The following is an 11,580-nucleotide window of genomic DNA, read 5'->3' as shown; positions in this document are numbered from 1 at the left end:
GGGCGGGGTGTGGGGGGCGGGGCGGGCGGGCACTCACTGGGCAGCCAGCGGGGCCGTGATGGAGTGCTTCATGAGAACAGGCAGCGGCAGCAGCTCGCTCAGCTGCACCGCACTCGCGTCTGCGTCCGACTGGGCCCCGGGGTCCTCGGGGAGGGCAAAAGCTCGGGGCAGCCCGTGGTGCAGGAGGCGGGCAACTGGAGGCTCTGCTGCAGGGGTGACACAGACCACGGTCCCGCACCAGGGACACGCCGGCCAGGCTCCCTCCCGCCACGGCCAGCCCACTCACACATGGCCTCGTAGCTGTCCGGGTACCGCTCCAGGCAGTACTGCTCCGCCAGGCCCGCCAGGTAGGCCTGCTCCCTGTCCCAGCGCTGGGCCGCCTCCCCGCCAGGGCCTGGGCTGCTCCGGGTGTCCACGCCCTCCTGAGACAACCCAGCCTCAAGGAGCCCGCCTGTTCCCCTCATGTGGGAGAGGACGGACCGGGCGGGGGGCATCCCCCGTGTGCTGCCCAGTCCCAGGGTGGAGCCCTCACTGCCCACGACAGGCCAGGCGGGGGCAGGGGGCCCACCAGCAGCGCACGCTGCCCCGACTCCCGGTCCCCAGCCCCTGACCCCGTCTTCCCTGACCTGTGAGCTTGGAGGGCCACTTGGAGAGAGGTCCTGGGAGTCCCCACTCGCCCCCGGGCCTGAGCGGAATCAACGGGGTGGGAGGGGGCGTCAGGGCCCAGCACCTGCCGCAGGGCAGCGCCCCACCAAGTCCCCGGGGCAGCCAGCTTCTCACCCGCCCACCACCCCCCCGCCGGCTCACAGACGCCCCCCCCATCACAGGACAGCCCTGGGGGCCCCATTGACCTGGCTCCTCAGGGATACTGTCTTCCAGAGCAGTGGGCACAGCCTCCGCAGACAGCAAGGCCTGCAGGCCAGTCTCTTCCCCACGGCCAGAGCCTCCTGAGGCCGTCTCTGCAGGCAGCCATGGCTCATGTTCCCGGGCAGGGCTCTGGGCTCCCAAGCTGAGGCCTGACCGGGACCCATGGTCAGGGGGCGCCCAGGGGGCCCCAGGCACGTTGGGCTTGGCTTCCCCTGAGAGCACCCCCAGCATCACACTGGACTGAGACACGTGTCCGTGGACGTTCCACCGTGGCCGGGAGGGAGCCATTCCAGAAGCGTAACTCTCTGTGGGAACACCAGGCTCTGCCACTTGCCCACAGAGCTGCCCCGTGGCCTGGCTGCTCTCCTCCCGGCGGGAGGGGTGCTGGGGGGGGTGCGCGTGAGGCAGAGCCACCCGCCCATCTGGGACACACATGTCCAGCTGCACGTGAGTGTCCTCCCGCAGCCGCTGCCCCTCACTGCCCAAGCTGCCTCCTGCAGTCTGGAGGGCCCCTGGGGAAGCTGGGGCGGCCACAGACGGCCTCAGGATGGTTCTGAAATCATACTCCTGTGGCCCGGAGGGCCCTGTGTCCGTTGCTGCGGACGGAGCCCGGGGAGGCAGGTCCGAGCCGATGGTCTGCAGCGCCTCATCCAGGACGGGGGCCACGCTGGTGAGCACAGGCTGCTCAGCACCCTGGGCTGCGGGCAGGAAGTCTCGGATGCTGAGGCCCACAGAGAACGGCCCCGGCCCCTCCGCCTGCTCTGACAGCGGGCCTGCTCCTGGCCCTGAGCCGCAGGCCCCAGCTGCTGGAGGCTCGAGGGGCTGCGGCGTCAGCATGCTCTGCCTGTTGGGGCTGTCCCGGGCAGCCTCGTGCCGCCCCTCACGCCCAGGATCACAGCTGCCACCTCCGTCTGGGTGCTCAGGGCCCAGAAAGGAAGCCTGAAACACAAGTGCGCGTTGGTCCCTCCCATTATCTGGCTCTGTCCCCCAAGTTCAGTTCTGCACCCAGCACCAAAACCCACGATAGGGGGGCAGTGGGGACACAGGCCAGGCACGGGGCAGCCAGCTCCGAGCCCCACCCTACGTGCCCTGGATCCCGCCCCGGCCCCTCGCCCAGGAGTGGGCACTCACGTGGGAGTGGGCACCCGGGAGGATGGCCAGCGGCTCTAGGTGCTTCCCCTCCGCCATGTCTTCCAGCAGCTCCTGAAATTCAACCAGCAGGATGTGCGGCGGGCACGTTGGGCTTGGCTTCCCCTGAGAGCACCCCCAGCATCACACTGGACTGAGACACGTGTCCGTGGACGTTCCACCGTGGCCGGGAGGGAGCCATTCCAGAAGCGTAACTCTCTGTGGGAACACCAGGCTCTGCCACTTGCCCACAGAGCTGCCCCGTGGCCTGGCTGCTCTCCTCCCGGCGGGAGGGGTGCTGGGGGGGGTGCGCGTGAGGCAGAGCCACCCGCCCATCTGGGACACACATGTCCAGCTGCACGTGAGTGTCCTCCCGCAGCCGCTGCCCCTCACTGCCCAAGCTGCCTCCTGCAGTCTGGAGGGCCCCTGGGGAAGCTGGGGCGGCCACAGACGGCCTCAGGATGGTTCTGAAATCATACTCCTGTGGCCCGGAGGGCCCTGTGTCCGTTGCTGCGGACGGAGCCCGGGGAGGCAGGTCCGAGCCGATGGTCTGCAGCGCCTCATCCAGGACGGGGGCCACGCTGGTGAGCACAGGCTGCTCAGCACCCTGGGCTGCGGGCAGGAAGTCTCGGATGCTGAGGCCCACAGAGAACGGCCCCGGCCCCTCCGCCTGCTCTGACAGCGGGCCTGCTCCTGGCCCTGAGCCGCAGGCCCCAGCTGCTGGAGGCTCGAGGGGCTGCGGCGTCAGCATGCTCTGCCTGTTGGGGCTGTCCCGGGCAGCCTCGTGCCGCCCCTCACGCCCAGGATCACAGCTGCCACCTCCGTCTGGGTGCTCAGGGCCCAGAAAGGAAGCCTGAAACACAAGTGCGCGTTGGTCCCTCCCATTATCTGGCTCTGTCCCCCAAGTTCAGTTCTGCACCCAGCACCAAAACCCACGATAGGGGGGCAGTGGGGACACAGGCCAGGCACGGGGCAGCCAGCTCCGAGCCCCACCCTACGTGCCCTGGATCCCGCCCCGGCCCCTCGCCCAGGAGTGGGCACTCACGTGGGAGTGGGCACCCGGGAGGATGGCCAGCGGCTCTAGGTGCTTCCCCTCCGCCATGTCTTCCAGCAGCTCCTGAAATTCAACCAGCAGGATGTGCGGCGGCAGCCGTGGCAGCTGTGGAAGCCACAGCCCCACCGCCCGCAACTGTCGGGCACCGCGATGCGGCGGGGCTCACGCGGCACTTGGCTCGCAGCCCGGCTGGCGCCCAGCACCACCTGTGTGTCGCCTGAGGGCAGCACAGCCTCTCCCGGTCACGACCCCTCTGAACACGTGATGAGAGCCTTACTCCTCCTCCTCCAGCGGGCACACAGGAAGGTCTGCGTGCGACCTCAGGGGCTTCTGAGTCCCCGGGTGGCCGGAGAAGAGCTCCTGTGTGAACGGCAGCGCTACCTGAACGCGTTTCTGATCTTCTAAGAGAAAACGAAGCCGAGCGCCGGCCAGTCTGTGCCTCTGGACTTTCCACAGCGCCTTCTGCTCCCGACGAGCTGCCTCTGCAGACAACTTGCTGTAATGATCCACCAGTGCCTGCCTGTGGTCACCGAGAGAGGACTGGTCACCATGGTCACCCCACTGTCCAGCCAGTGCCCCGTGGGCTGGAGGCTCTCCGTGGCAGAGGCCCCTGATGGGCAGTCCAACATGCCCAGCACCTTCCCCGGGCAGGTAGCTGGTCCCGCAACACCTGCAGGGGCCTCGCTGGGCAGGTCTTTCTGGCCCCCAGACTAGGAGCCCCGAGCGGGCAGGCCCAATGAATTCACTCTGCAGAGTGGACACCAGAATGAGCCCCAACACAGCCTGAAGCAGAGGGACTGGCAAGGGGCCGGGGGCTGCCCAGGCCCTCTAGGAGGTAAGGGCTCGCTTCATCAGCTGCATAAAAGGCAACGTCCTGTTCTGCTGGTGCAAAGCCCAGAGAACTGATTATTAATGCAAAAGGGTACACAGAGTGCAGTGTAAACGTTTTATTTGCTTAATTCAAAGCTGGCCTGGCATGTTAACACCCAACGATTTTGATCCTCTCGCCATCAGGAAACTGGTTTCAAACCTGGACCGGCCATTTTTAATTCGGTTGTCACAGGCCAGGGACACAGCCTCTACACCTAGTTTCCTCCTCGTGTAAACAGGTGAATAACGTCTACTCACATGCACACACACACGTGTGTACACACAAGACAGCACGGATGCACATGCACAGGCATACAATGCACTCATCGCTTGCTGGCTCCGTCACAGCTCCATAAACCGTCCCCAAGGTCAGGACAACTGAGACCCCGAGACGATGAGTAGGAAGGGACAGCCCCTCCCACAAAGGGCCCCCCTTCGAGATGCCCGCTCTGCTGCCAGCTTATGGGAAATGCAGGGGAGGGCGGGACAAGCTGATGGCACAGCAAGAGACAGACTCTCAGATACTGTGCTGGAAAAATTCCTGTCTCTCTGTCAAGCTGCTAACAGGTTTAAGAATAAATTAGAAAAACAGGAGCTGTTTAACTTAAAAGAAACAAAGAGACAGAGAGGCGACAGGAACACGGTGTGTGGACCGATCCTGAATCCCAATCCACACAAACCGACCGCTAGAAGACGTTCTGAGTTCAGACCACTACTCTTCTGGCCTGAGCGTACACCGGAAAGGTTTCAAAATAAAAACTAAAGACCCATCACAAAGATCAAATGAGCCATGGTGTCCCCACGGTGCCCCCGTCCCGGGGAGGCCGACCCGCAGTGGCCTCGCGCCCGCCTACCTGGCCTTCCTCTCCAGTTGCTCCTCCAGGGCCTTCAGCCTCCTCTGCCGGTCCCGGAGCTCGCGCGCGTAGCTGAAGTCATCATCCAGCTCCTCTTGCCTGGCCGCCCGGCGGCGCTGCACAACACCCCCCCGGCGGCCCCGCTGGTGAAGCTGCCTCCCCGAGCCTGTGCCACCCCCAGGCCAACCCCACCCACCTCCTGGTCCTTCACAAACTGCTCCTTCAGCCTCTGAAACTGCTCTCGCTTCTGGGCATCCAAGGCCATCCGCTCAGAGAGCTGCCGATCTGCGACAAGAGAGTAAGGGGCACGTTATGAGGAACCCCAGCAGGCAGCCCCCCGACGCAGAGGGGGACCCGAGCCACACGCACCGCTGAGCGCGCTCAGGACCCTGGACGCCGCTTCCCGGGCCTGGACAATTAATTCTTGTTTTGCAATTTCCATTCGTAATTCCTGAAAAAGACCACCAGTGACTGATGCATCTAATTCTCCCTCCCGTGCCCCTGGGATGGCCTGGGAGAGGGGTCCGCTCAGACCCTGGGTGGGCTCTGGGGGCACGGTGCCCGCCCCACACAGTGGTGAGGCTGGTTCCCAGGCAATCGACACACTCTCCCAGAGCAATCTGGAGCCAAGACCCGAGGCCTGTATGCCCACCCTGAAGGGGACGGGCTTCCCTGCGGGGACGGAGGGCCAGGCCAGGCCGCCCCAACAGGGTGTACAGCCTCCTCTGCATCTCCAGCGCTCACCCCCGCCGCCCCGCCACTTGCTCTCTGGGGTCTGCCCAGCCCACATCTCCCTGCTGCCCACCAGGTGCCGGGCCAGAAAGGACTTTCCATCAAACCCCTCCCCAGTCCACAGGAGGCGCAAAGCTTGGGCCCCGGTATACCTGCCCCTCCTGAGCAGGAGGTGAGCCCGCTGTCCAGCCCACCCTGGGACGAGAGGGAGGCGCAAGGAACCCTGGGAGGAGAGGGAGGCGCAAGGAACCCTGGGAGGAGAGGGAGGCGCAAGGAACCCTGGGAGGAGAGGGAGGCGCAAGGAACCCTGGGAGGAGAGGGAGGCGCAAGGAAAGGCCCGCGACCCAAGGTGCCCCCCCTCACCTTCTCCTCCTTGCTGATGGAGCTGTGGCGCGCCACCCTCTCCATCCGGCCCACGTAGATGGCACAGTCCTTCTCAATGTCCTTCAGCTCCTCGAGGGAGAATATCACCGAGACGCGAGGGACCGGGACATCGGAGCAGCAGAGGTAATGCTGCCGAGGAGGGAGGACCTGCCGTGAGCCCGGAGACACTCAGACCCACACCCCTCTCGGCCTCCCTGTTTCTGGCGACCCACGCGGACAGCCTGCTTCCTCGGAGACCCTGCACTCCTCGCTGGCATCCTCCACGGCTCCAGGACATCACAGGCTGGGTGGGTTTCCGCCCAGGCCAAGGCTGCCCTGTGGCAGAAGCCAGGTCTGGCTCCCACAAATAACACTTCAGAAGCAGCTGCCCAGAGCCGGACACGCCCACACACACTTCCGAAGGTCAGCTCAGACAGGACTACCCCAGCCGCCACACCCTCTCCCCAGGGCCGAGCCCACCAAGTCGCCCCGCCCTCCCCAGAGCCCCACCTCCCCGCAGCCAACCTCTGGGCTGCTCCTGGGGCCTCACCAATATGGGTCTCTTCCTCTGCACGGGCCGCTCCCACCCAGCCCTGAGCCTGTCCTGGCCGCTCCAGTCTGATCTCAGCCCTGCACTCAGCCGGCTGCTGCCCCCTGATCCGGCCTGCACCCGGCGGTTCCACTGCCAGGAACCCCCCGGTCCACACACCTGGCCAGCCTGCTCAGACATCAGACGGCACCTCCAGGCAGAGGATGCCGGTCCACACCCTACCACTGCCACCTGGCCATCTTCCGCAGAGCCTCAGCCGCACGGAGCGCAGCCAAGCCCCGTGAGCGCTGTACACGACACCCTCGGTCCACCTTCCTGGCGACACAGCCCATCCCTGCCCTGCCGGGGCGGTTTCCAATGCAGAGGGGGGCAGGGAGGAGCCCGCTGCCCTCCAGCCTCTGAAATGCCCTCGGCTCGCCTCCCGTCTGGACGAGCGCCCAGAAACCCAACCGAAGTTGAGCTCGTGAAACTCTCAAGGGAAACTGAGGGAGAGCTCACCACGACCCCTGCTCCAACACAGCTGACCCAGAACTAAGGACAGATGGCCAGGCCACAGGGGGCCGGGGGCTGGCACACGGCGAGCAGGCAGCACCCTGCGGGTGGTGCGTGCCAGCCGCCCTCACCCGGGGGCAGCAGAGCTTCAGCAGGTTGATGGTCTTCCCGCAGACATACACGTCGTGGGCGACGTGCCTCAGGAACACGGGGACGCAGTCCTCCACCTCTTTGGAAATGAGCACGTAGCCGTGGGTCCAGTAAAACTTATCTACGTGTGGGACAAGACAGCCGGGTCTGCGTCCAAGCACGGCCCCGACCCGCCTGAGGGTGTGGGGTCCCTGCCGGCAGCCGGCCGCCACCTACCTCTGAAGCCCAAGTACTCGTGGTTCACCTGGATCATGAACTCGCCGTAAACGTCTCTGAAGACCCCACTGTACACCCAGTCGTGTATGAACCTGCCAGGGTGGGTGGGCCAGTGGTGAGGTGGGTGGCACCCACAAGGGTAGAGAGCTGCGCCCTGGTGCCCACAGTTCGAACCCCCCATCCTGCCCTCCCCGCGCCACCCCAATCTCTGATCCCTGCGCTGAGCAGGCGCCCCGACGTGAGGACGAGCTTGAACGTGTTAGGGGTGAGCGGGGCCCCGACCCCATGCCGGCCCCCACCGCGTGTAGGGCTCGCAGCTGGTCTTCAGCAGAGACAGCAGGACCGGGTAGTGCTCGTTGCTGCAGTTATCCAGGGCCTCCTGGTAGAGGTAGGAGAGCAGCTTCACCCCCTGGAGGCGGCAAGGGGAGGGCTCAGCGCACACGGCACAGACAGCAGGCGGGGAGCCCTGCCCGTCCCCCGGGGCTGGCCAGGCCCACACCCGGCAGGAACCCAGACTCACAGTGGGGAACGCAGCCCCGGGCGCTCCGCCCCCAGCGCCCAGGAGTCCAGTGCCAACACCGCAGAGCTCAGCCAGGTACCTGGACACACAGGCCGGTGAGACCAGGTGAGTAGAACACGTCCCAGGCCCTCCTCTGCCTGTCCAGATGGTCTGGCTTTAAAACCACCTGCACCTCAAGGACCTCAGGTGTGAGCCTCCTACAGGGCCCCTCCCAGGGCACCCCACGCATCTCCACCTCCTCCCCAGGTCTGGCCAAGACTGAATTCCCCTGAGTCCACAACCCTTCCCCAAACCTGCCCGGGACCTCCACACTCCTGCCCCTCTGCCTGCAAGAACTCCTCTCCCACTGAGCCCCTCAGCCCGCCCCGGCCCCCCACTTTGCCCTCTCCAGGTGGCACCTGCCAGCGGGCCTTGGCCTGGCGTTTACTAAGTGGCTCCTGGATGCCAGGGGCCGGGTCTGTCTGTAGGCACCCTGTGTGCCTGTCAGGCAGGAGCCCCCGATCCTGGGCAGGGCCCGCATAGTGAGCTGCCAACAGGCAGCGCCCAGCACCTCCTGAACTCAGCTGGGTCGAGGGGCTGTCCAGACGCCCACCAGGAGGGCTGTTTGCATGGCCACCCCCCACCCAGCAAGCCCCACACCTGCCCCTGTCCAGCTGCCAGGCTGCCATGCTGAGGCTCACCTGAGCTGCCGGCCCAGTTTCCTGAAGAGAAAGGCAACGGCGAGGAGGCTCAGGGTGGGCGGGGTGGAGAGCACGCAGGCCCGGTAGTACTGGAGGTACCTCCTCAGGCCGCTGCTGAAGGCCTGCGGGGCAGGGGGCAGGGGGCGGGGAGGAGGACGGCCAGGCACTTGGAGCACTGCCACCAAGCTCAGAACCAGAGGACGAGCCGGTGCAGGCAAAAGGCAGGGCTTCCACCCCCAACCCTGGGACTCCGTGTTCCAAGGAACGGGCATCTGTGGGTCACGTGCAGACACCAAGCCTGGCCGGAGCCCGAGGCCACTGCAAATCCTATCCCCGCAGCCAGGGCCAGCTGCACCGGGAAATCGGACCCTGCGGATCCCAAGCAGCTGGGCTCTGTGCACAGACGCCAGCCCTCAGAGGGTCTCTGGCTGCTCAGATCACTGGGGTCTCGAGGACACACGTGTCCTGGGCAGCACTACAGCAGTATTGGCCCCAGCTCAGCTCACGCCGTTCCAGGTCTGTGTGGAACACTCCAGAACAAACGTCAGGCACCCACCAGCAAGGAGACAGCTGTCCCGCCCTCACATCCCAGAGAGCCAACATAGCAGTCCTGTCTTGGTTTCCTTCTGCCCTCCCAGCCCCACTGGAACCCATCCTAGAACCTGAGCCTCGTCACGTCACCCCAGAAACCCCACTGCGTTGCCCGCGCCCTTCTCTCAGTCTGGATGCCCCTCCCACGCAGCTGCCCCCGCTGTCCTGGGGCCTGTTGCCAGCGAATGGGCCAAGGGCAAGGCTTTCAAGAGGAACTGGTTCAGCCCTACGCCAGGGACCCAGTGGGGAACAGGCAGCATGGGCTCACCCCACACCGCCTGGCCTGCCCCCGGGGCCCCCAGCACTGGCCACACCTGCCTCACACTCTCTCGTGGCCCCAACATGTCTGCCCCAGGTTTCCAGTGAAGTGACGGGCCAGGTAAGACGTAATCGCCGGCCACCCCATTCCTGAAGGGTAACTGACGGATTTGGGACATCACTGAGGAGAACACCGTTTGTACTCAGAGGCCCTGGCGCAGGACCTGTGGACAGCTCTCAGGCACAGCTGCAGCAGCACGAGGCGGGGCCATACCTGGAACACGAGGCCCTCGCTGCACGAGGAGTCCAGCACAGGCTGCAGAGAGAAGCGGCTCAGGCGCGCGTAGTGCGTCCCGCACTCGGCCACCTCCGAGAGGAGGCTGCTAGTGCTCTCGGGGGATGCTCCTGAGACGTGGACACCCTGCTTCACCGTGAAGGCCTGAGCTGGCTGGACAGGACAAAGCAGGGGTCACTGGGGCCGGGCATCCAGAGCCAATGCGGTGTTGCATCCCATTGTACCCGGGCACCCAACCACAGCACTGCCCACAGCACCCCCAAGACCAGGTGCCCCAACCCAGATACACACACAGGAAAGGGCACAGGAGGCAGAAGGCCTTCCAGGCTACCTGAGGAGTGCACACAAACACCTGCTTGGGGCTGAGGCTGTAAGAAAGTGCTTGCCATTAGATCTGGCAATGCAACTCCCAGGCACCTGTCCCGAGGAAATAATGGAAAAGGCACACAAATATCTGCCACGGCGTGTTCCCCACAATATGGTTTACAACCGCAGAGCACGGAGACAACCTAAGAGAGGGCTGACTGCAACCACACTTGTGGGATGCAGTGAAAGCTGTGTGAACAGGAAAACGTACAGCTGCAGGTACCTGCATTAAAAAGAAGAAAGGTCTCAAATAAATACCCACACTGTACACCTCAACAAAGGAGAAAAAGAGGAGATGAAACCCTAAGCTAACAGAAGAGAAACAATAAAAAAGGGAATAGAGGGGCTTCCCTGGTGGCGCACTGGTTAAGTATCAGCCTGCCAGTGCAGGGGACACGATTCGAGCTCTGGTCCGGGAAGATCCCACATGCTGTGGAGCCACTGAGCCTGCCCACCACAAATACCGTGCTCCGCAACGAGATAAGCCACCGCTATAAGAAGCCCACGCACCACAACGAAGAGTAGCTCCCGATCGCCACAACTAGAGGAAGGCTGCACACAGCAACGAAGACCCAACGCAGCCTTAAATTAATTAATTAATTGGAAAAAAATAGCCTGGGAGCAGCACAACACCTCCCAACAAGATGATAAATGTTAACATCATGTGAATTTTACAATTTAAAGAAAATAAAATCAACCAAAACCCCAAAATGAAAAGTCCAACACCATATGGCTTCACTGGTAAATGCTACCAAACAATTAAAGAACTACCACCAGTTATTCTTAAACTCTTCCAAAAATTAAAGAGGAGGAAACACTTCCTAATTCTAAGAGGCCAGTATTGCCCTGATGCCAAAGCAAGATAAAGACATTACAAGGAAAAGACTACAGGCCAACATCCCTTATAAACATAGATGCAAAAATCCTTGATAAAATATTAACAAACTGAATCTATCAGCATGTTAAAGGATTATACACCATGACCACGTGGGTTTTATCTCAGGAATGCAAGGGTAGTTCAACATACAAAAATCAACGTAGGGACTTCCCTGGTGGCGCAGTGGTTAAGAATCCCCCTGCCGATGCAGGGGACACAGGTTTGATCCCTGGTCCGAGAAGATCCCACATGCCACAGAGCAACTAAGCCCATGCGCCGTAACTACTGAGCCTGCACTCTAGAGCCCGCGAGCCACAACTACTGAGCCCGCATGCCACAACTACTGAAGGCCGCATGCCTAGAGCCCACGCTCCACAGCAAGAGAAGCCACTGCAATGAGAAGCACGCACACCGCAATGAAGAGTAGCCCCCGGCTTTCCACAGCTAGAGAAAGCCCATACGCAGCAATGAAGACCCGAGGTAGCCAAAAATAAATAAATGAATAAATTTATTTTTAAAAAATCAGTGTAATACACCACATTAATAGAACGAAGAAAAAATTATATGTGATCATCTCAGCTGATGCAAAAAAACCAACTGACAAAACTCAATACTTTTTCATGATAAAAACACTCAATAGGGCTTCCCTGGTGGCGCAGTGGTTGAGAGTCCGCCTGCCGATGCAGGGGACACGGGTTCGTGCCCCGGTCCGGGAGG

The 11,580-nt window shown here is 62.8% G+C and overlaps 1 protein-coding gene across 1 annotated transcript in view; it reads right to left on the bottom strand.

Moving 5' to 3' along the window:
• TUBGCP6 (tubulin gamma complex component 6) overlaps nucleotides 1–11,580 on the bottom strand; it is a 22,632-nt gene that overhangs the window by 1,474 nt on the left and 9,578 nt on the right. The window contains exons 4-21 of the mRNA XM_007454082.1: nucleotides 9,600–9,773; nucleotides 8,477–8,598; nucleotides 7,797–7,875; nucleotides 7,576–7,685; nucleotides 7,277–7,368; nucleotides 7,042–7,181; nucleotides 5,869–6,018; nucleotides 5,143–5,224; nucleotides 4,970–5,058; nucleotides 4,774–4,889; nucleotides 3,431–3,569; nucleotides 3,041–3,112; nucleotides 2,132–2,848; nucleotides 1,999–2,070; nucleotides 852–1,806; nucleotides 627–685; nucleotides 287–422; nucleotides 38–206 (exon numbers count right to left, since the gene is read on the bottom strand). Coding sequence (XP_007454144.1) covers nucleotides 38–206; nucleotides 287–422; nucleotides 627–685; nucleotides 852–1,806; nucleotides 1,999–2,070; nucleotides 2,132–2,848; nucleotides 3,041–3,112; nucleotides 3,431–3,569; nucleotides 4,774–4,889; nucleotides 4,970–5,058; nucleotides 5,143–5,224; nucleotides 5,869–6,018; nucleotides 7,042–7,181; nucleotides 7,277–7,368; nucleotides 7,576–7,685; nucleotides 7,797–7,875; nucleotides 8,477–8,598; nucleotides 9,600–9,773 — 3,473 coding nt within the window. The remainder of the gene's footprint in view (nucleotides 1–37; nucleotides 207–286; nucleotides 423–626; nucleotides 686–851; nucleotides 1,807–1,998; nucleotides 2,071–2,131; nucleotides 2,849–3,040; nucleotides 3,113–3,430; nucleotides 3,570–4,773; nucleotides 4,890–4,969; nucleotides 5,059–5,142; nucleotides 5,225–5,868; nucleotides 6,019–7,041; nucleotides 7,182–7,276; nucleotides 7,369–7,575; nucleotides 7,686–7,796; nucleotides 7,876–8,476; nucleotides 8,599–9,599; nucleotides 9,774–11,580) is intronic.

Source organism: Lipotes vexillifer, unplaced genomic scaffold (genome assembly GCF_000442215.2).
Source record: "Lipotes vexillifer unplaced genomic scaffold, Lipotes_vexillifer_v1.1 scaffold382, whole genome shotgun sequence".
NCBI classification, from domain to species: Eukaryota; Metazoa; Chordata; class Mammalia; order Artiodactyla; family Lipotidae; genus Lipotes; species Lipotes vexillifer.
Note: the sequence above shows the minus strand (reverse complement) of the source record. Positions and strands in the feature narration are given on the sequence as shown.